Source organism: Gossypium arboreum, chromosome 9, assembly GCF_025698485.1.
Source record: "Gossypium arboreum isolate Shixiya-1 chromosome 9, ASM2569848v2, whole genome shotgun sequence".
Classification (NCBI taxonomy): Eukaryota; Viridiplantae; Streptophyta; class Magnoliopsida; order Malvales; family Malvaceae; genus Gossypium; species Gossypium arboreum.
Window position 1 is genome coordinate 64,025,451 of NC_069078.1, and position 20,651 is coordinate 64,046,101.

Sequence of the window (20,651 nt, forward strand, 5' to 3'; positions counted from 1 at the left end):
TTTTAAAATAATAATTTTGGGACCTAAATAATGATTCAAAATTATCATACTTAATTATCTTTTTTTATTATATTTCTTTGAATTTTTTAAAATATATATAGTTTCAAATTTATATGCTCTAACACGAAATTAGTTATCTTGTAACAATATTCTTATTTGACATGTTTAATTTTTTTAATTTAACTCGAATAATTTCACTCGATTTGACTTGACTCAAATTTTATTTTACTCGAATAAATTTTAAATTAAATTAAAATAATAAAATAATACTCATAAATTCAATTAACTCAGAATATTTTTATTCAATTCGATCCATCGCCAATATTTATAAAATAAAAGCAAGTCATGTTTGCTTGCGTTCCCGGTAATGGTTAATTCCGTTGTAAGCCCAAAACCTTGATCAAGGTTTTCACTTTTCCTCGGTGATCAAAAGACAAGATACTTTGCTGTACTTATTATTAATAATAAAATAATTAAGTTATTCTTCAACTTCGTTTTTTCTGGGAAACTATTACGAAAGAGTTATTCTTCTTCTCACTTTTCTTTATACACAAGGAAAATAAAACTTTTGGACTCAGATTTTTCTATTCTTTTCCTTTCTTATCAACCAAACAAAAGAACCAACAAGAAAAACAAAACTTTCTTTGAACAAAAAAGCAGCCTTTTGAAACATTGCAGGATCCAGGAAATGGGTTTTAGAAGAATGGGTTGCCATGATCTACTATGGATTGTAAGGCTATTTTTTCTTATGCAATTAGTTCATGTGGTATTTAGTTGGGGAAAACATGGTCATTATGCTGTTTGCAAGATAGCTGAGGTCAGTCTTCATCTCTCTCTTTTAATGCGTTTAATTGGCCAGATCTTATATTACGATAAGATTATTATTTAAATTTTCAACATTTCCATAATTTTATTATTATATTTATTCTAATAATTTATTTATTAGTATATTAATTATTATTATTATAATTATAATACAATTACTTTTAATGAATTATTATAATTATATATTTACTTCTTAATATATAAATTTTATAAAAGGAAAATTTAGTGAAATGTATTTCTATATAAATGTCAATCGATTTAGATAATTATATTATCAAATATAATCTTACATTCCTTAAATCAAATCTCTCTTTAATGATTTTTCTAGTATTTATGAACTGTAATTTGTCCATCAATAACATCATATGATTTAATTTTCGTAATATTTCTCAAATGTTTCTTGATCCTTCAAGGGATATCTTACAAAAGATGCCACGGCTACAGTGAAAGAACTGCTCCCTGATTATGCTAATGGTGAGCTTGCATCTGTATGTTCATGGCCTGATGATATCAAGTGGTATTACCGCTGGTACTGGACCAGTCCCTTACACTATGTTGACACTCCAAGTTTCAAGTGTAACTACAAATACGGCCGTAAGTTCCCATGTTACGGGTATTAGATATAAATAGTTCAAGAAAAACGAAAAAGTCATAGCACGAGCTCCACATTTTCTGCCGACAATAATTAACCTTCCTTATAGGAGACTGCTATGATTCTTCTGGACGCAGAAATAATTGTGTAACTGGAGCAATTTTCAACTATACAAAACAACTATTTTCAGCTTATCAAGGATATAATCCCAATTTGAAATGTAAGTATTATTCATATATATATATATATATGTACTCGTTTATCATATACTCTTCATCTGTTTGTGACAGACAATTTGACAGAGGCACTCATTTTCTTAGCTCATTATATGGCCGATGTTCATCAGGTTTGTTATTCATATCTGATACTTATATTCGAGTCTGAGTAACTTTGGATTTAGCGAGAAAATTTGTTACTTAAATCATCTTATCTTTTTTTGTTACAGCCATTACATGTTGGCTTCACAGGAGATTTAGGTGGGAGTATTCTTAAAGTTCGTTGGTATCGTAAGAAGACAAATCTACACCATGTGAGGACTTCTATCCAGCAGTCATACGAGTCCCGAGTTTATTGATTATGGATACTTGTATCCGACATGTGTGTTTGGGGTATATTTACTGTATCCATATGCAATTTTTATGCTGTACTTTCTCATTGTTGCAGGTTTGGGATACATTGATTATTGATACTGCAGTGAAGACATTCTATGGCTCAGATCTTTCAACGATGGTTCGAGCTATCCAAAGGAATATTACAGTAAGACGAGCAAGGCACTCAATATTCTGGTTTTCTGGTTTTTCTTTTTACCTCTTTGGGTTTAGAATTGTATATATGTTTTAAATACACCTATGGAAACTATGTTAAATGTCATAATTCATCTATAGGATGCTTGGTCCAGTGATATATCATCATGGAACTATTGTAGACATCACAAAAGAGTTTGTCCTAACCAGTAAGTACATATATATATATATATATATCACAACGTATTATGGATCTGTGTTACTCAAATTTGGATTACATGTTTGACATGCGTTTCGATATACAGGTATGCTGCTGAAAGTGTTAGGTTAGCATGTAACTTTGCGTATAAGAATGCTAAACCAGGAAGCATCTTAAAAGGTATTCTTTTTTTATCTGGAAATAGCTAACTCGATACAGCATTTTACGTAAGCCGTCATGGTTGGCAAAGGCTGAGATAATGCGATATACTTACATGATCACCACCTTTTAACACATTCTTCATAATTTTGTACCATAGATGATTATTTCCTCTCTCGGTTGCCTGTCGTGGAGAAGAGGCTCGCTCAAGGCGGGATTCGCCTTGCCGCTGTGCTCAACCAGCTATTTAATTTCGAAGTGAAAATCGGACAATCATTGTGATAAAAAAAATCAGAGAAGCATGTTTAAATGCTGTAAGCAACATTGCAATATATGTTCATTGCTCATACAAAACAACGTATTGAATGTAAATTTTTTAAACTCAACATTGAAATTGAATGATTAACTTGCAGACTAGTAATGTCCCTTTTCAATTGCAATGGCATGCTTTGATTAACTTTCTGCAGCCATTGCTATTCCTCTTGCAACTCGGCTCTTCGCCTCTGCGGCCTTACCAGTACCTCGGAAAAACCTATATACTCTCTGCAAAAGATGAAAACATGGTTAAACACTAATTGCTAGAATGGACTAAGAAAAATCAAATAATAAGTGGTTTAAACATCGAAAAGAGACCCGAATGACCCAGATGCTTAACAGCGCCTCGGCACAGAAAAATCCGAACCGGACAAAGTAAAAGATCTGTACAAAGCAAACATCAATCATGGCTTAAGTCATATAAGCTTTCAACCAAAACTTCAAAAATGGAGAAATGAGATTTGAGAGCTTAGCTATCTTTACCCCAACCAGAGTATTGTGGCTCCAAACATATAACGCACTCAGTATTCCCCTGCAACAAGTCATAACAATCGATAAAGGATACCGTATGTATCCGATACTGTTCATATATTTGAAGGGTCATTTCATCGTAACAAGTTACATCAAGTTTCTGGTGCTTACGGTAACGATAACCCTTGATAAAATATAGGAGCAACAGCAGCAAAGATGCAGAAGCATATATGTAACTGAAACAAGAAAAGGAAAATGAAGAAATTGTATAAAATAGATGCTGACGAAGCTGCCATGTAAGTGCATTTTTACCATATAAAATATGAAAAACCATCCAAACCTAAATGCACTGTCTTTCCTGCAAGATGATCATGAAATGATAAGTTAAAAAAGACTGATAAGAAAAATTATTCAAAAAGATAAAAACTATATGATCATACAGGTTTGAATACCTGCAAGCGCGATATAGTGGGCGGTACCACAAAAAACAGGCTCCTGGTACCCCTACTACTAAGTAGATCATGGCAAGGAACCAGATTTCAATTCCTAAAAAGCAGATGTTTTTTAAGATTCAACACTCAGAATCTAAACAACAGATTACTGCCAATGTTAAAGCAGATTTGTAAATCCTACCTCTCCCTTTGAGGCTTGCAGCAGAAACAGATATGACATTCCAGAGAAGGCAAAGGATCACTCCTGCAGAAATTTACCACTCATCAAATAGGCATCATTTCATTACTATTATTAGTTCTTTAGGACCAAGTGAAATATATGCAATAAGCTATAATCTAAGCTTTGCATCTGACATGATGGGTTTACGTTGCATACCTAAGAAAGTGGCGAAAGCTACATATTGCATACGGTGTAGATAATCTTGTATTTCATTTGCAATATCAAGGTGTATGATTGGTAAAAATGGTGGCCAATTTTTGATATACAGAAAAACTCCAGCTGCATTTCAAAACAAGCTCAATGCTGTCGATTATCAGTGCTAATTGCCGAGACTATGTTAGCTGGACTCGAGTGAGTGACGCATACAGGTATATTTGGAGGGTCATAACTTAACTCAGTGTCTACTTTTAAGAAAAGATTAATCAAAGTGTGATGACTGAATAGCAAATACAAAAGTGTTACCTCTAGCAAGAGCTTCTTCTTTCTTTTTAACTTCCTGCATTCCCTCAAAAAATGAGTGAGAATTTCAGAACAAACTAATGCTTTAATGCCATTGTCTAGAACCCATATTTTGTTACTTAAAAAAGATCAATGATAGTTTCATAACCTGTAATTGATTCAATGTTTTTAACACACAAGTGAAGGTATTTACCTCCTCTCTTTTTCTGATTTCAGCTTCCTTGGCTTCAAGTTCTCTCTCTTTACGCTTTAAATACTGCATTTCAAACAGGGTAATGTTCATGAAAAAAAATGGATGATATTTCAGTTTCAGGTCATTGTAAACTTAGGAATTTGGGTGCTTTAATTACCGCTGCTTTATCAAGAGTGATGCCAATGGCTGGATTTGTTTGGATCATGGTTGACAGGTTCGTGTGAGTAATGTGAAGAATTCTGCAAGTTTACACCAAACTATACTGTTGAAATTTCCAATCATATATACATAAGTCAAATATGCTATTAGACCCTCTACTTTGTGTAAATTATGAATTTAGTCCCTTTATATTTTAATTTGATAAATTTTAGTTTACTTATACAACTAGATCATTCTTAGTATTTATATATATTTTTTTAATTTTGAAATTTCAGTTTTAACACAAACTTTAGTCATTAAATCTATTAATTGGCTATTTTTAGTCTTATGTGAAAAAAGTAAATTGACATAGCATTACACATGTTATAATATGTTTGCTGCATCAAATTTTGAAATTTAGCCAAAACTAAAATTTGAAAGGTATAAAAATCGAAAATGATCAAATTAAAGTTCCAAAATTAAATCCACCACTTGCACATATTACATGAATTAATAACAGAATTTAACCTATATCTCATATACACTATGTATATGAAAAAGGTTGAGAGAGAGAGAGGAAACTCACTGAAAAAGGATTGACTTGATCATTTTCTTCGCAGTCAAAAGGGTTCTTATCGTGCTGGGCAGCCATTAATAGGGTTTGAAGTATTTCTATAGAGACCAATGGAAATGCAATGCAAAGTAATATATTAATGTATGATAGGCAAATTGGGATGGCTCAAAAGGGAGGGGAAAATGTTCATTATATATACACCAGGGAATTGAAGGAACTTTGTCCTTCATTAATAATATGTAACATTGCTTTGAAATTAAAGAGGGAACCCAATTTTGAAATTTGTTGTTATATGCTTGCTTCATTGTTTATGGATTATATATGTTTCGGTATTCTCAGAGAAACATTAACATAGGGTGTTTATCCTCATTGAAAGTGGCGGAGCCACGGCTGCTAGCAGTGTCCCGATCTCCTAAATGAAATATTTTTTATTTAAATTTTTTATAATTTATAAAATTTTAAATTAGTAATAATAAAATTATACTTTGACCTCTAAAAAATAATATAATTTTGATTTAATTCTTTAAAAATCATAAAGATATAGATTATTAAAATAGTAAAATTGTATTTTTACTATCGTAAAAATATATAACTTAATTCTATCCCAAATTTTTTTTTTTAGCTCCGCCACTGTTGATTGATTTCTTAAGACATAATGACTTATTTGGCTCTCCAATTTTACAAAAAGAAATTACACGGATTGCCAAATTACCCAAAATGGATTGAAAAGTTAACGTCTGTTAACTTTATTAACGTGACATACATGTGGATTTCCACGTGACTGTCACATAAGCAATTAATTAATTTTTAAGATTCAAAAAAGTTATAAAAAATAATTTAAAATTTAAAAATTATTAAAATTATAAAAAAATATATTTTTTAAGATTTTTTATTTAAAAAAAAATTAATTGCTAACGTAGTCTACACGTGGGCTGCCGCATCATCAAAGTTAATAGATGTTAACTTTTTTTATCCATTTTGAGGTGGTTTGATAAACAATACATGTTTAAGAGTTAAAAAAAATGAAAGGTTAAAATAATTTTTTTTGTAAAGTTGGAGGTTTAAATAAATCATTATGTCATTTCTTAATTAAATTGAAGTCTAGGTTTTATTTTTGATATATACAATGTCGTAATTTGAAGTGATTTCAACTCTTGAATTTAAATTTAGGTTAACGAGCTCCAAGCGACGATTCAACGAGTGGTACAATGGATCAATACTCATCGACGAGTACAAAAAAACATACCTTAGTTTTAAGTCAAATTGATAGTGAGTGTCAGAAATTATAGAAGAAAACTGTTTGAATTTTAGTTTGCAGATTTATAACATTAAATTTATTTCATAAAAAAAAAGTTGAACTATAGAAGAGAAGGGGAATGAGAATTTTCGATTGATGTAGGTGGTGCGAACAAAAAAGGCTATTCAACAACTATCTTAACAGTTAAATAACTTAAATGAAAATTTTCAAATAGTTTAATGACTATTTTGTAACTTTTTGAAGTTGAGTGACCAAAATATAAACTTACTTATAGTTTAGTGATATTGAGTGTAATTTACCCAAATAATTAAGATATCAGTTAAGTCCTTAATTGAAAATTACAACTTATCAATTGTGTACTTAATTGAAAGCGAACAATTAATTGAAACATTAAAATATAGATTTTGTCAAAGCACTAATAGATCATCAAGTGATAACATAGTAAGTGATGTAACGATTGATGTGATAATTGACATAGTAAAATATTAGCAAGACAGAATAGAAAAATATTGACATAGAGAGTTTAATTAATTTTAATTATTTTGTTTAAAAAATAAAAAATCGTTAAGTTTTATTTGGAATATACGGTTTAACTTGGAGTGACAATGACAACCGAATAAAAAAGGAAAATCATATCTTTTGTCTTCTATATGTGGAGAAGACAAATGAATGAGCTTTAAAAACAAATAAATACATCCAAAGAAAGCCTACATTTGGCAACATCAAACATACCATTGCTGTATAAATGTTTACAGTGTCGAGATTTTCAATAATTTGTTTTATTGTAGTTACAAATTTGGGAGAAATTTAAGGATAGAAAATAAATATTAATAAAATTAACAAATCTTATTTTTTTTATTTAAGGCGATTTGATAAATATTGTGAATTTAATAATTAAAAGAGACGAAAAATTAAAATGATTTTTTCTTATAAAGTTAGAAAGTTAACTGAGTTATTAAAATATTTTTATTTGTTGAATATAGGACCCATATTCAATATCTTAAAATATTTGTCTTGTGAATTAAAATTCGTAATTGTTAAATTATTTTAATATTTATATCAAATAGTATGGTTATGTATTTGAAATATACAATTCATTGTTATGTGATTATGTAATCTAGTCTAAATATCACTTGTATGTGTTTGGTAGTTACAATTGGATCTCTTTAGTATTTTGTGTTATTATTAAATTAAATTCTTAGTGTTTTATTCTAAGATTATTTGTTATTAAGGACATCAAATTAAATTATCTTTATTTTGTATCAATGATAAACTTCATGAATCAAAATTAAAGTCAAGATTTTCATTATATTAATCTCAATTTTATTTTTAATCTCTTTTAGTTTTCTTTTAATTTCAAAATCCTCTTTTCAATTTATTTTGTTTTATTGATTAAATACTTTTTACCATTTTTATAAATAAGATTCTTATTGCAAACAGTATAAATTGAATTACATTATGTGTATAAAAAGAAAAAATACATAATTAACTGGTTCCAACATAAACAAATGTATTGAATGTAAATTTCTATACTTAGAAAACATTGAAATTGAATGATTTTACATCGTCAAACCACCCCACCCCCCAAAAAAAAAAAAAAAAAAAATACAGCATCATTGTTCTTTTTCCAGAAAAATAATGTGACCTTGCCATGGCAAGGGCTAGATGATGATCAACATGAGAGCTTGCTCAGCTATTTTATTTTATTTTGCTTCATTAACTTGCTGCAGCCATTGCTCTCCCTCTTGCAGCTCGGCTCTTTGCCTCTGCAGCCTTACCGGTTCCCCGGAAAAACCTGTACACTCTCTGCACAAGCCGAAAACATGGTTAACCAACGACTGTTAGAATAGCAAATATCAAATAACGTAGTTGACCAATAGTTAAAAAAGACCTGAAAGACCCAGATGCTTAACAGCGCCTCGGCACTGAATAATCCGAACCCGATAAAGTACAAGATCTGTGTAAAGCAAACATGGGTCATGGCTTAAGTTATATAAGCTTTCAAAAATGAAGAAATGAGATTTTGAAGGCGTAGCTATCTTTACCCCAAGAATAGCACTTTGGCTCATAGCATCTAATGCACTCAGTATTCCCCTGCATCATGTCATACAGGTCCGGCAAGCTATATTACTCAAACTCGAGTCTAAATGTAGGATACTTTAAGAAAAGCTTAGAGTCGAAACAACGTAGCCGGAAAGTTAAAAAGGAACTTACGGTAACGAAAACCCTTGACGGAATATAGGCGGAGCAACAGCAGCAAAGATGCAGAAGCATATATGTACCTGAAACCAAAGGAACAGTTTATAATAGCTGCCATGCCAAAGCTTGGGGGTGATCACCGGATAAATAAAATGCAATTTTACCATATAAAATATGAAAAACCATCCAAATCTAAATGCACTGTCTTTCCTGCAAGATGATCATGAAATTAAAAGTAAGAACATTATTCAAAGTTTGAAAGCTATATGATCATACAAGTTTGAGTACCTGCAAGCGCGATATAGTGGACGGTACCACAAAAAATAGGCTCCTGGTACCCCAACTAATAAGTAGATGATGGCAAGGAACCAGATTACAATTCCTAAAAAGCAGATGTTTTTTAAGATTCAACACTCAGAATCTAAACAACAGATTATTGCAAATGTTAAAGAAGATATGTAAATCCTACCTCTCCCTTTGAGGCTTGCAGCAGAAACAGATATGACATTCCAGACAAGGCAAAGGATCAATCCTGCAGAAATTCACCACATCATTCCAGTACTATTAATAGTTCTTTAGGACCAAGTGAAATATATGCAATAAGCTATAATCTAAGCTTTGCATCTGACATGAAGGGTTTACATTACATACCTAATAAAGTGGCGAAAGCTACATATTGCATACGGTGTAGATAATCTGGTATTTCATTTGCAATATCATGGTGTATGATTGGGAAAAATGGTGGCCAATTTTCGATATCCAGAAAAACTCCAGCTGCGTTTCAAAACAACTGTTTAGTGTGGATGTCATCAGTGCTAATTGCCAAGACCATGTTAGCTGGACTCGAGCGAGTGATGTATACAGGTATGTTCCAATACGGATATGCTCAATTTTTTCAGGGTCATAACTAAACTTAATCGTTTATGGAGATTTTAGATAATTTTAACTCGAAAAATTTCAAAAAGAGAAAAGATTAATCAAATAGAAAATACAAAAATGTTACCTCTAGCAAGAGCTTCTTCTTTCTTTTTGACTTCCTGCATTCCCCCCAAATATGAGTAAGCATCTTGTTAGTTATAAAGACTAGCACAAACACACTAGAATAACTATAATTAGAATGTAAAAAGATTGAAAATCGAAATATTTTAAGACATAAATCAGAATAAATCTAGACAGAATCCACCAGTGTTATTTAAGTACGGTGTTACTCGAATTTGTTAAGGTATTTACCTCCTCTCTCTTTCTGATTTCAGCTTCCTTGGTTTTAAGTTCTCTCTCTTTATGCTGTAAATTCTACATTTCAAATCAGACAAAAATCAAAAATAGTTAGAAAGTAAGGTTGAAATATGTTGTTAGTCCCTGTATTTATCCAGAATTTGAAATTTAATCCATGTACTTACAAAGTTAAAAAAAATCAAGTTTTCTTATTTCTTTAATTTAAAAATCTCAATCCAATCATTAATATTATTAGTATTTTTTATCAAAATTTGTTACCTTGACATGTTGATTAGACTACCCTCATATGACGTACACTAACCAATTTAGCAAAAAATTAATAGTATTGACAATTAGACCTAAATTTTAAAATCTAAAAAGTAGAGAGATTAGATTCTTAAAAATAAAAATATAAAAATAAATTCCAAATTTTTTGCTATAAACACCTATGACATATTTTAACATTTCAATTACCATTTCTTTATCAAGAGCAACGTCAATGGCTGGATGCCGATGACCATAATCAAAGTTGGCTGGTTCATGAGGTAATGCCGAAAGCCTTGAGTGTGAATAATGTGAAGGGTTCTGCAAGAAAATTTTTATTTTAAACAATTATACAATCATTTTACTGTAAATATTTGTCTAATTATATTTTAGTCCCTCTATTATATTGAAATTGAGATTTAATACCTTTAGTTTAGTTTGACATAATTTTTTACATGTTAGGATGTTAATCTCTGTACTTGTATAAAATTTGAACATATCAATGCATCATATTTTAACCACAACATTATAAAAGTAAAAGGATCAGTCCAAATTTTCAGCATAGTAGAGGGACTAAAATAAAAATTAGACCTATTTTGTTTTGTTGGTAAAAACTCAAAATGGAAAATAAAAATAAGATTTCAAGTTACTGTACATGTATATTATATATATATGGAAAGGGTTGAGAGAGAGAGAGGGAACTCACTGAAAAAGGATTGACTTGATCATCTTCTTCGTTGTGAAAAGGGTTCTTATCGTGGTGAGCAGCCATTAACAGGGTTTGAAAGTATTTTCTATAAAGACTAATGGAAATGAAAAGTTATATTATTGTATAAGAAGCAACTTTGGGTTTGCTCAAAATGGGATGGCAAATGCTGTTATATATATAAATATATATATACAGAGAAATGAAGGAACATTTGTCTTCATCATCATTAAAAAAAAAGGGTGTATTTGCTTTGACGTTAAAGAGAAAAACGAAATTTAGAAACGAGAAGGTCGACGGCAAGAAAATAGCAGATGATATTATATTTATTTCTTGGCATTTTGTTGAAACAAACGGATTGATCGAAGAAATTGATTTGTTGCTTTATAGCTTGTTTCATTGTATATGTTGGAGAGCGAATAGGATTTACCTATAAGGTCTATTAACTAAAATTTGGGTTTTGATTTTGTGGAATAATTCCAAATTAAGTTCTTTAACATTTACCTTTTTTTCATCAATTTGATTATTATTATTATTATTATTATTATTATTATTATTATTATAGCTAAATTTAAGTATTAGTCTTTAAAAAGAGTCAAATTACTTTTTTAATAGAATGTTGATTAAAATATTATTTTTTAAACAATATTGATATGTTAATATACATAGTAAGTAAATATCTAAAAAAAAAAAGCGGCATGAAGTTCACCTAGATCACCGTGTGAGTTGCTATGTTTAAAAAGTTTAACATTTTAGTTAATATTTTTATTAAAAGAATTAATTCGATATTTTTTAAATGTTGATGATCAAAATCAACTCTTTTAAAAGGTTGAAGATCAAATTTAACTAAACAAAAAAAAATAAACCGACAAAAGATGTAAACAGTTAAAAATTAAATTTATCATTATAAAATTAACAACTATGTGTAAATAACATGTGAGGATTCTCGATTTTTATTTTTAATCATAAAGTTAAGATTGTGAGTAATTTGTGATCAAAATCCTACTATGCTTAAATAATGTGAAGTTAAATCTCATTAATTTATTTTAGTTTGTTGTGACGATGGTAACGATTGATGCTAGTAATAATGTATAGATTTATTATGAATTCCGTGAATTTATCGATGAACAAGTGTATGGAGAGCAAGTTTTTTAAAATCGAATTGAGGGTGAAATTATCTATGGATCGATATAATTAGTTCGGATAGTTTTATTAAATAAATTATTAAAAATTAATAAAAATAAAATATTATTGAAAATTCTATTTAATTATCAATTCAATTGAATTTTTTAACTCAATTGAACCAGTTTATTCTAATTCTCGACTTAATTGATACCTCGATCATTTTTTAGTTCAATTGATTTGACCGGTCAATCTAATTCAATTTAGATATTATTGAATAAGAGGTTGATCTCTATAGGAGTGTGGGAGGATTTGGCCTCAAAAAATTTATGAAATTGTAATTAAATCTTTTATTTTTATTTTTGAAATTTTAATTAAACTTTCAAAATTTTTTAAAAAAATTTCTTTTAAATTTTTTGTAAATTTTAATTAGACACCAAATTTTTTAGAATTTTTTTATTAAACTCTCTACTAAAATTTTTAATTAAACCCTCCAAGAGTTAATCCAAAATCCGCCGGTAGGTCAACTCCAAACTATCGTGAAATAAACAAATATGCAAAGCAAGTCAAACTCAAGGAGAATGGACCATTATTTTGGGCATCATTCGCTTGTTGTAATATGGAGTGACAAGGACATCCAATTTTTTTGAAGACACCAAAAAAACCACCCTATCTTTTGTCTTTCATGAAATTGAAACATTAATACAATGCATTTGTAAGAAATTCAGAAACCTTAATGATCATTCTCTAGTACGATGTTGACCAACAAAGACAGATGAGTGCTACTTTTACCAGCTTCAAAGAAATAAAAAACCTACTTCCAAATAAAGCCTACATTTGGCACCATCAAATGAAGATTAAGACAATATGTATGTATGTATGTATGTCACAGAATATTAACAGAAGAGAATATTTGCATTGGCACTTGCTTACAGAGTTGCATTCATACATTTTTTTTAACGAAGAGCTTACAAACAACAATATATAGCATCAAAGAATGACAAGGCAATTTCCATCTTCAAGTTGTAACCGGCTCGAGTGCTGATGCTTACCGAGCTAGCAGTCGGCTACCACCAAAAGCAGGCAGCGCAAAATATAGTAAAGTCACAACCAGCAAACACTAGCACTCGAGTCAATTTTTCATGCTTCAGCTGCAAACTGTTTAGATGGTGCCTGGTCGGGAACTTCCTTTGTCATTCTTGAAGAACTAGATTCAGTTCGTGTGCACATCGAGCTATGGTACCACCTCTCCTGTAGTAACACAAAGGAAATACCTATTTTTCATGGGGGATATGTTGATATTATTTAAATATCATCGTATGCAAACTACCATTGAGGATATCGAGTAATCATTATAACGTTGGATTCGATTAGAAAATGTATTAGCATCTTACCTTTGGAGCAGTGGGAGAAGTTTGTGAATCTTCTCCAGTTGCATGGAACATTGGTTGCAGCATTCTCGCCTGCGCTCAGAAGAAAAATATTCGGTTCATTGCGGCTTTTTCAATCACAATAGATGAGAAACCATAAATGCAGGTATTTGTAAATCAGTATTAATCAATAGCACCTTTGCTCGCCGTGAAGATCAACACTGACACTGCGTGGAGCCAAAGCAGTTAAGCGTATCACAGGACCAAAAACTGCTACAAGCTTCAGTAGCATCTCCAACGAGACAATTACGTGCCTGCATTTTCATATCTCAAGCATTACAAGAACAATTACAACAAGAACTACAGGTTTGCTCTGAGATTACCTTTCGATTTTGCTATCTAATAAGCCGGTAAGCACCGGAAGTAGGCTGGAGAACAGATCTAAGGTGAGAATCTCCATTTTTTGCATGAAAACACTGACCGAATCTACTTGCACCTGCACCACAAATAATTTGAGACTTATCTAGAGACAACATGCAAGAAAAGCCTCTAGGTAGTACTTGCAAATCATCAACAATAACAGAATAAAGCAACACACATGAAATCTTCCCATAAATACCCACAGAATGGTCTGGCAGCTTCCGTAAGGCATCGATTGCACCTTTGATATCATTCTTTTCCCAAAAAAGCCGCACGACCTACATGCTAACTGTAAATCAATCAAGAAATCCAACAAAAGAATGACAAAAATATGAATGATGGAGGTTTCATTTCCCAGTTTCTTTTTACAAAAGCAACACTATATACAGCCAAAGTTTACCTGTAACTTTGTCAAGCGTGACCGGAGAGTGCTTACGAATATGTCGTGTGTTTGCATCACGTTATCAGTTATGCTGCCATCGGTAGCAGAGCTCGGTTCACCCTTTGGAACTTGGCTTTCAATAATACTGAAATTCTCATCATTAGAAGAATTCAATCCTCTCAAAGGAATGTGATTTTCAGTGATTGTAGCAGAGGTTGCTTCCCTTTGAGAAAATTGATTTGAAATGATCCCATCCGAAGCATATGTTGATTCCTTTATAGAAATGGTAGTAACGATGCCACTAGATGCATGGCTAGAAATTTGATCTCCAGTAATGCTACCCTTAGAGCTACAAGTTGATTCCATTCTAGAACTTCGATTTCCGGCACAGTTCCCATTATCACTTGCAAGATCACGACCGCTATTTAATTTTTCTTGTCGTTCAAACCTCTCAACCAAACTGCGTGTTCGCCCTCGGACAACCGCCACTGCCAAAGAAGAAATTTCTAGTATCACTACATCATCTAGTTTATATCTGATAAGACTTGTCTTGAATGAAAGAACAATATCAGTATATAATTATATAAGGAAATATGTAACCATAGAAGCAAATGACAACATGGTATAAATCAAAACTTACAAATATCTTGATTAGGGGATGTCCTAGTTTCAGAATCCAGATCAATTGCACTATCTAACCCGGTTTTCATATCACTAGGAGTTCCGGGTTCAACTGCAGCTGACAGCTTTTCAACCTCTAAATTGTTGAAAGATAGTCTTCTAACATGACCTGGTTTGAGCAACATGCCTGATTTTGTCCCTGAAAAGTTATCGACATCCTGCAGAACAACACTCGGCTTGGTAACAGACTTGTCACCCGATTGTCCATTGGATTTAATATTAAGTCCTGCTCCAGGACTCTGGTTCTCTGCTGCCTGATCTTTTTCATTGGCATTCAATGGCAGTACCGGTTTCGGAGATTTCAAAAAGACAGCTTTTTGCATAACAACGGAGTAACCACCAGCAGCTTATGGCAGAAATGACAACATCACGTCAGAAAAATTATAGCTAAAGGCTTTCACATAAACTATATATTTGGAAACTAAATTATCTTCTTCACATTTATTTGTCATCAGTGGAGCAATATTTAGACGAACCAGTTCAAAAGGACAAAACCAAAGCAACAGAAAAGAGAACTTACTGTCAACATATATGTTCTTAATTTCCTTTGTCTCGTAATCAGGCGATAAGGGCCGTGATCCCAAAGTTGACCTCATGAAATTCCCTGCTTTCTCCATATGATCTTTTTGTCCAAATGGCACAATATGCTGAGACATGCACAAACAAGGCTTATACTTGATCAACAATTCAATATTGAACCAACATAAAAGGAATATGAGTTAAGAAACCAATACAAATACCGCTATATCTGCTATCCAAACTCCGACCGAATTTCGATAATACGAACAACCCAAAAGTTTGCCTTTATTTATGCAGAGGTCACCGAGTGTCGACCATCCCATATCAGCAGAATTATGACAAACTATTGGCTCCCATGAGTAAACCTACAATTATGAAAAAGAAAATTGAGACGTTTGCTATTTGATTTCAGATAGAATCTAACCGGTTTTACAATGGAGGATAAAACCTTAAAACCATCATCTGATCCACAGAAAAGGGTTTTCCCATCAGGGTGAAAGGTAACTGACCGAGCCCCTTTAGCCTGAAACATAAACATTTCATTGAAGCATGATGAAAAGGCTAATTATATCAACTATGGGGGTCTTATGTATACCTCAGGTTTGGAAGATCCAATCAGTTCAAAGGTCTCTAAATCCCAGAATTTCACTGTTCTATCTGCTGAACCTGAAAATTTTGGTCACATATCAGTTAGGTTGTTCCCAAGAAAGTGCTGGTCTCTAGAGGCATAAAGAGGACTAAAACAATGCACAAATATTGGATTCATATGCTCCACATACAAAATGCCAAAAGGAACAAAGTACAATGCATGAGGCACTTAAGGAGTCCTACTGAATCAGGCTCACCTGTGGCAAGGAGAAACTCAAGAGGATGGAAGTTGATGGAACGAATATGTCCTTCGTGAAACTTGAACTCATTCAAGAGTTTCCCGGCAGTAAGATCCCACACCTATTCAGCAGTGAAAAGATGGATATGATTATACTAAACAAACTGATGATTGATTCAATGCAGATTATGATCTCATGTTACCTTTACAACATTATCGAATCCACCCGAAACTACCCAGCGGCCATCAGGAGAGAATCTAATCGAGCTAATGCCTCGAGTATGGCTCTTGTATGTATGAATGCACCCCTTCTTTCTAATATCCCATATCTTTAGACTTTTGTCCATGGAACCAGAAGCAAAGAACTCACCAAATGGATGGAAATCCATGGCAGTGCAATTAGATCTGTGTCCAGTAAATCCGCGAACCACTACACTTCAAGAACATCAAGCATTTTATAATTTACTTCAATTAGATATAAACAGGAGGTATCTTATTCAGAATTATTCTTTTTGTCTACACCTAAGAAACACTATAGCATACAGGTTCAATGCACAGCCCATGACATGATTTCCAGGCAGAAATCAATGACTTACTCTTAGTTTCTTCGAGATCCCAAAGCTTTATCGCACCCGCAGATGCTCCAGCAAGCACCGAAACTTCCCCGGAATCGAAAACTAACGATTCAACCGGACTAGAATGACCACAAAGACTCTGCGCATCAATACACTTATTCAAGCTCCAATATATATACATATATTTAACACTTATTCTTATAAGCATCTATTTATCCAAAAATTAAATTAAAACTTTACCATTAAAGAGGTGGTTTTCCCAATTGCCCAAACATATACTTTATGATCATCTCCACCTGTAATAAGAAGTTTAAATGTCTTTTTTCCTATACTTAAACAATTCACGTTTGCTGTATGAGCCACAATTTCCTCTATATTCATTTCATCAAGGAAGCAACTAAAGTAATAAACCAAATGCAAATGCCTTTAAGTTTTCATATTTACATTAAATTAAAAAAGAAAAAGAATTTTTTTTCTTCAACTTGAGATTACTTGAGCTCAACTAACACTGGTGATTTTTATTTTTTTTTCATTTTCCTCTAATTTCTTTACAGCATTTCAATAATAATGACGAAAAATTAAAAACACACACACAAGAATTTAAGGTAAAGGATACGCAGCTTATATCCACGCTTCGCCATTTTTCAACGAAACAAAATCCAGAAACGAGATCGGGAACGAATCTGGAATTATAATTAACTTCACTTCACTAGAAGTTGTTCCTAAAGGGTAAACTTTAATTAAAAAATTCGAAAACTTGGAAAAAGAAATTACTTTTCTTAGAATGCAATACCAAGAAAATCTAGAAATCAAAATTCTGGTGAGAAATTGAATATAAAATAGAAATAAAAAAAATGCTTGCTTTTCTTTTTCTTTTTCCTTTTTGGAATATGAGGACGAAAGACAATAAAGTATAAATAAACTATTAAATTCAGAATTTCGTCGACTATGATTGATCCTCTGTTTATTATTCATACTAAAATACCATTTTTTGTCTTTTGCTGTCGGAATTCCCAAATTTACTTAATTGCCATTGTCTTCTTTACTCTTGCCCCACTATTAACGGTTTAATTCGATAAGGTTGATCAATTTTTTTAGGTTAAAATATGTTGTCAGTCCCTGTAATCTGACAAAATTTGATATTTAGCCCTTCTATTTAAAAAGTTAATACTCTTTTTTATTTAAAATGTGTTTTTATCAAAATTTATCAACTTGATATTTTGATTAGACTATCCTCATATGACATGGCATATGATTGGTAGAAAATAGCTGCTATAAATGGAATTTTTTAGAAAACCTACCAATAATGATAATGATTAGACTAGAATTTTAAAATTAAAAAAATAAAAATAAAATTAATTTTTAACTTTTAAATATAAGGACTAACATAATATTTTAACCATTTTTATTTTAATTTATTTAACTCATCCTTATGAACAATATTAATGCAATCAATTAATATATCAACTTAAATACAATGATTTTATATTTAAAAAACGATAATAAATATATTATAAAATATAAATACATTAAAATAATAAAAATATATATTAAATATTAAGACGATTAAATAGTTCAGTTTAATTATAAAATTTAATAGTTAATAATTTATCAACATAACTAAATAAATCGATACTACAATTGATTTAAACCCTAGTCCCTAAATTAATTTAATCAAATTTATTAGATGAGTCAATCTTAACCAACTTATGTTCTCCCTTAGGAATGACCTATTGAACATTCATAAAATTTTGTCAATGCGGAGTTAATTTAATAGTAAAATTGAAATTTAAAATTTTAAAATTTTAAATTCGAGTCTCACTTTAATAAAATATATATGGATTTTTTTAAATTTATTTCGATTTAAGTTTCACCAAACGGTTCTAAATTTAGATATTTTTGGTCATCTAAACATGTTTTAAAAAATCTATAATATTTTTAATATTTTCATATAATTTCTAGTACTATCTGTACCTTAAACCCATAAAATGAAGAATAATACGCATTTAAGTACAACCAAATTCACATATTTCTAATTGTTGCAATAGTAATAATGTCAACTAAAACTCTGTCATTAAGATTTTTAATATTTAAATTTCAATTATATAATCCTTCCAATTTATTAAATTATTTTTAAATATAAAATGTAAAATGAAATAAGAATTAAATATGTACATACTATACATGAAATATTTTGATTAATTAACCCTATAAATAAAATTAATTGAATTTAGGACATTATCTTAATTATAAATAGAATCAACTCTGTTGTATTTTGAGTATTTAGGTCTAAATCTCATCATATATAATTTATATGTGAATTGTTTTCAAATTAACTCTAATTAATTAATTTAAATTGAATTTAATGTTTGTAATAGTTGATTTTATTAATATTATTAATATAGTTTTAATTTCATAAAAATAAAATACAATAATAAATATTCAAAAATCCATATCAAATTAAAATTATCCGAATGGATTTTTTTTAAAAAAGACGAACCGACTAACATCGAATATTCAATATTTTGTTATTTGTTGTCTTTGGAGAATAGACCCAAGAATATAAAAGTTTTTGTTTAAGTCACTAAGCTGTCAAGTTTTTTTTTTTTAAAGTCCAATTAGCAAGCACGAAGTGACTATTTGACAATCGATATGGTAAATCAATACTCATTTATGTGTAGAAGAACATACATTAGATCTAAGTTGATTTAACTGTTAGTGTCAGAGATTGAAAAAGAAAATTATTTGGATTTTGGTTCGCAAATTCACAACGTTCAAATTTGATTTAGGAAAAAGGAACTAAATTGTGGAAGAGAAGGGTAAGTAGAGCTTTCAATTGGTATAAGCGGTGCAAATAGAAAAGGTTATACAACAACGATTTTAAAGACCAGTGACTTCAATGAAATTTCTCGAATAATCGAGTGACCATTTTATAAATTTTTAAAGTCGAAGATGAAATTTATCATTTTTTAACTCCAAATTGAATGAAAAAAAAATCCCAATAAAAATAAAATAATTTTCTAATTTGATAAAATTTCTTAGATTTGGAAAATGACGTGTTAAAGAATTAGAAAATAGTAAGATTAAGAAAGGAAGAGAAGTTAGCGGCAATAACAATTAATAACGCGGGGGATTCCTTAAAAAGATGTTAATTTATATTGGCTAAATTTCAAAATAATCCTTAAATTAGTTTACTTTTGTTAAATAAGCTTTTTATAATTTTATTATATTCAAATAAACTCCTATCTCTTTTCTATAAGGAGACGTCTAGTGAAATTAACCTAAACTCCAATGTCAACCGGAACTTTTTTGGCTATTACTCTTAATTTAACCATTCTTTTGAACGAAATTTGATTTGTCAAAAGTTTATTTAGGTATATTAAGGATTTATTTAAGTAAAAATTAAAATCTAATTGCTTAATTATTTGAGTGTAATAAAAATAGAAGAGTTTGTCAAGAAAAAAGTGGAAAGTTTTACGGGCTACTCAGTAATATATCCATTTTTATTTTATAATTGACAAAAACATGAATGGATAAGTTGATTGTCTTTATTAAGCTGTTAGCTTAGCTTGTCAGTTGGTTCATTAACTACTTTAATTATGCTTTTTTTTGTCTTAGTCTACACCTTTCCAAAACACAAATATTGAAATTTAACCTTATAAATGATTAGGGACAAACTTAATTCAATTTTCTTTTAAAAATTAGGTCCTCTAAATATAATTTAAAAATTCTATTGTTAATATATCAAAATCAATTCGGTTATCTTTTATTATT

The 20,651-nt window shown here is 30.5% G+C and overlaps 4 protein-coding genes across 7 annotated transcripts; 1 reads left to right on the forward strand and 3 right to left on the reverse strand.

Annotated features, from left to right (window-relative positions):
- The first annotated feature begins 367 nt into the window (after nucleotides 1-367).
- Nucleotides 368-2,912, forward strand: LOC108456296 (endonuclease 4-like). Its single transcript, XM_017754892.2, has 9 exons — nucleotides 368-817; nucleotides 1,239-1,419; nucleotides 1,527-1,637; nucleotides 1,708-1,763; nucleotides 1,863-1,946; nucleotides 2,081-2,173; nucleotides 2,302-2,369; nucleotides 2,466-2,539; nucleotides 2,679-2,912. Exons 1-9 carry the CDS (start codon nucleotides 689-691, stop codon nucleotides 2,798-2,800), a joined length of 918 nt encoding a protein of 305 aa, XP_017610381.1. The 5' UTR covers nucleotides 368-688; the 3' UTR covers nucleotides 2,801-2,912.
- Nucleotides 2,913-2,971: 59 nt separating this feature from the next.
- Nucleotides 2,972-4,718, reverse strand: LOC108455094 (secretory carrier-associated membrane protein-like). Its single transcript, XM_017753705.2, has 10 exons — nucleotides 4,629-4,718; nucleotides 4,439-4,472; nucleotides 4,133-4,255; nucleotides 3,938-4,000; nucleotides 3,757-3,850; nucleotides 3,617-3,662; nucleotides 3,476-3,540; nucleotides 3,317-3,365; nucleotides 3,152-3,217; nucleotides 2,972-3,061 (listed from the first exon to the last, which is right to left on the reverse strand). The coding sequence occupies exons 1-10, from the start codon at nucleotides 4,716-4,718 to the stop codon at nucleotides 2,972-2,974; spliced, it is 720 nt and encodes a 239-aa protein (XP_017609194.2).
- Nucleotides 4,719-8,314: 3,596 nt separating this feature from the next.
- Nucleotides 8,315-11,048, reverse strand: LOC108455095 (secretory carrier-associated membrane protein 3-like). Its single transcript, XM_017753706.1, has 12 exons — nucleotides 10,983-11,048; nucleotides 10,487-10,597; nucleotides 10,028-10,090; nucleotides 9,801-9,834; nucleotides 9,449-9,571; nucleotides 9,267-9,329; nucleotides 9,086-9,179; nucleotides 8,962-9,007; nucleotides 8,813-8,880; nucleotides 8,644-8,692; nucleotides 8,490-8,555; nucleotides 8,315-8,404 (listed from the first exon to the last, which is right to left on the reverse strand). The coding sequence occupies exons 1-12, from the start codon at nucleotides 11,046-11,048 to the stop codon at nucleotides 8,315-8,317; spliced, it is 873 nt and encodes a 290-aa protein (XP_017609195.1).
- A 1,874-nt stretch (nucleotides 11,049-12,922) lies between these two features.
- LOC108455943 (katanin p80 WD40 repeat-containing subunit B1 homolog KTN80.1-like) lies at nucleotides 12,923-17,831 on the reverse strand. Of its 4 annotated transcripts, XM_017754526.2 has the most exons (16): nucleotides 17,494-17,831; nucleotides 17,118-17,248; nucleotides 16,899-17,016; nucleotides 16,506-16,732; nucleotides 16,322-16,424; nucleotides 16,072-16,142; nucleotides 15,925-15,999; nucleotides 15,698-15,841; nucleotides 15,478-15,604; nucleotides 14,917-15,303; nucleotides 14,295-14,764; nucleotides 14,098-14,172; nucleotides 13,858-13,970; nucleotides 13,672-13,788; nucleotides 13,499-13,567; nucleotides 12,923-13,355 (listed from the first exon to the last, which is right to left on the reverse strand). In XM_017754526.2, exons 1-16 carry the CDS (start codon nucleotides 17,516-17,518, stop codon nucleotides 13,298-13,300), a joined length of 2,310 nt encoding a protein of 769 aa, XP_017610015.1. In that variant the 5' UTR covers nucleotides 17,519-17,831; the 3' UTR covers nucleotides 12,923-13,297. The 4 variants fall into 4 exon arrangements, with proteins under 4 accessions (XP_017610015.1, XP_052875212.1, XP_052875211.1 ...); XM_053019252.1 differs by lacking the exons at nucleotides 17,118-17,248; nucleotides 17,494-17,831 and having other exon boundaries at nucleotides 16,506-16,737; nucleotides 16,899-17,025; XM_053019251.1 differs by lacking the exons at nucleotides 12,923-13,355; nucleotides 13,499-13,567 and having other exon boundaries at nucleotides 14,094-14,172; nucleotides 17,494-17,825.
- Nucleotides 17,832-20,651: the final 2,820 nt, after the last annotated feature.

Bases quoted from the DNA above. Each gene is read 5' to 3' on its own strand.
- LOC108455943 (XM_017754526.2), bottom strand. From the start codon at position 17,518: ATGGCGAAGCGTGGATATAAGCTGC. The intron at 16,733-16,898 runs GTAAGTCATTGA...CTTGAAGTGTAG, and splicing joins GGATCTCGAAGAAACTAAGA to TGGTTCGCGGATTTACTGGA. The intron at 14,765-14,916 runs GTAAGTTTTGAT...CTTCTTTGGCAG, and splicing joins ATCCCCTAATCAAGATATTT to TGGCGGTTGTCCGAGGGCGA.
- LOC108455094 (XM_017753705.2), bottom strand. From the start codon at position 4,718: ATGAACATTACCCTGTTTGAAATGCAGTATTTAAAGCGTAAAGAGAGA. The intron at 4,256-4,438 runs GTAACACTTTTG...TTTGAAATGCAG, and splicing joins AGAAGAAGCTCTTGCTAGAG to CTGGAGTTTTTCTGTATATC. The intron at 3,366-3,475 runs GTAAGCACCAGA...GACTTGTTGCAG, and splicing joins TATCAAGGGTTATCGTTACC to GGGAATACTGAGTGCGTTAT.
- LOC108455095 (XM_017753706.1), bottom strand. From the start codon at position 11,048: ATGGCTGCTCACCACGATAAGAACCCTTTTCACAACGAAGAAGATGAT. The intron at 9,572-9,800 runs GTAACATTTTTG...TTTGAAACGCAG, and splicing joins AGAAGAAGCTCTTGCTAGAG to CTGGAGTTTTTCTGGATATC. The intron at 9,180-9,266 runs GTAGGATTTACA...TCTGCTTTTTAG, and splicing joins TGCAAGCCTCAAAGGGAGAG to GAATTGTAATCTGGTTCCTT.
- LOC108456296 (XM_017754892.2), top strand. From the start codon at position 689: ATGGGTTTTAGAAGAATGGGTTGCCATGATCTACTATGGATTGTAAGG. The intron at 1,420-1,526 runs GTAAGTTCCCAT...CCTTCCTTATAG, and splicing joins GTGTAACTACAAATACGGCC to GAGACTGCTATGATTCTTCT. The intron at 2,174-2,301 runs GTAAGACGAGCA...ATTCATCTATAG, and splicing joins CTATCCAAAGGAATATTACA to GATGCTTGGTCCAGTGATAT.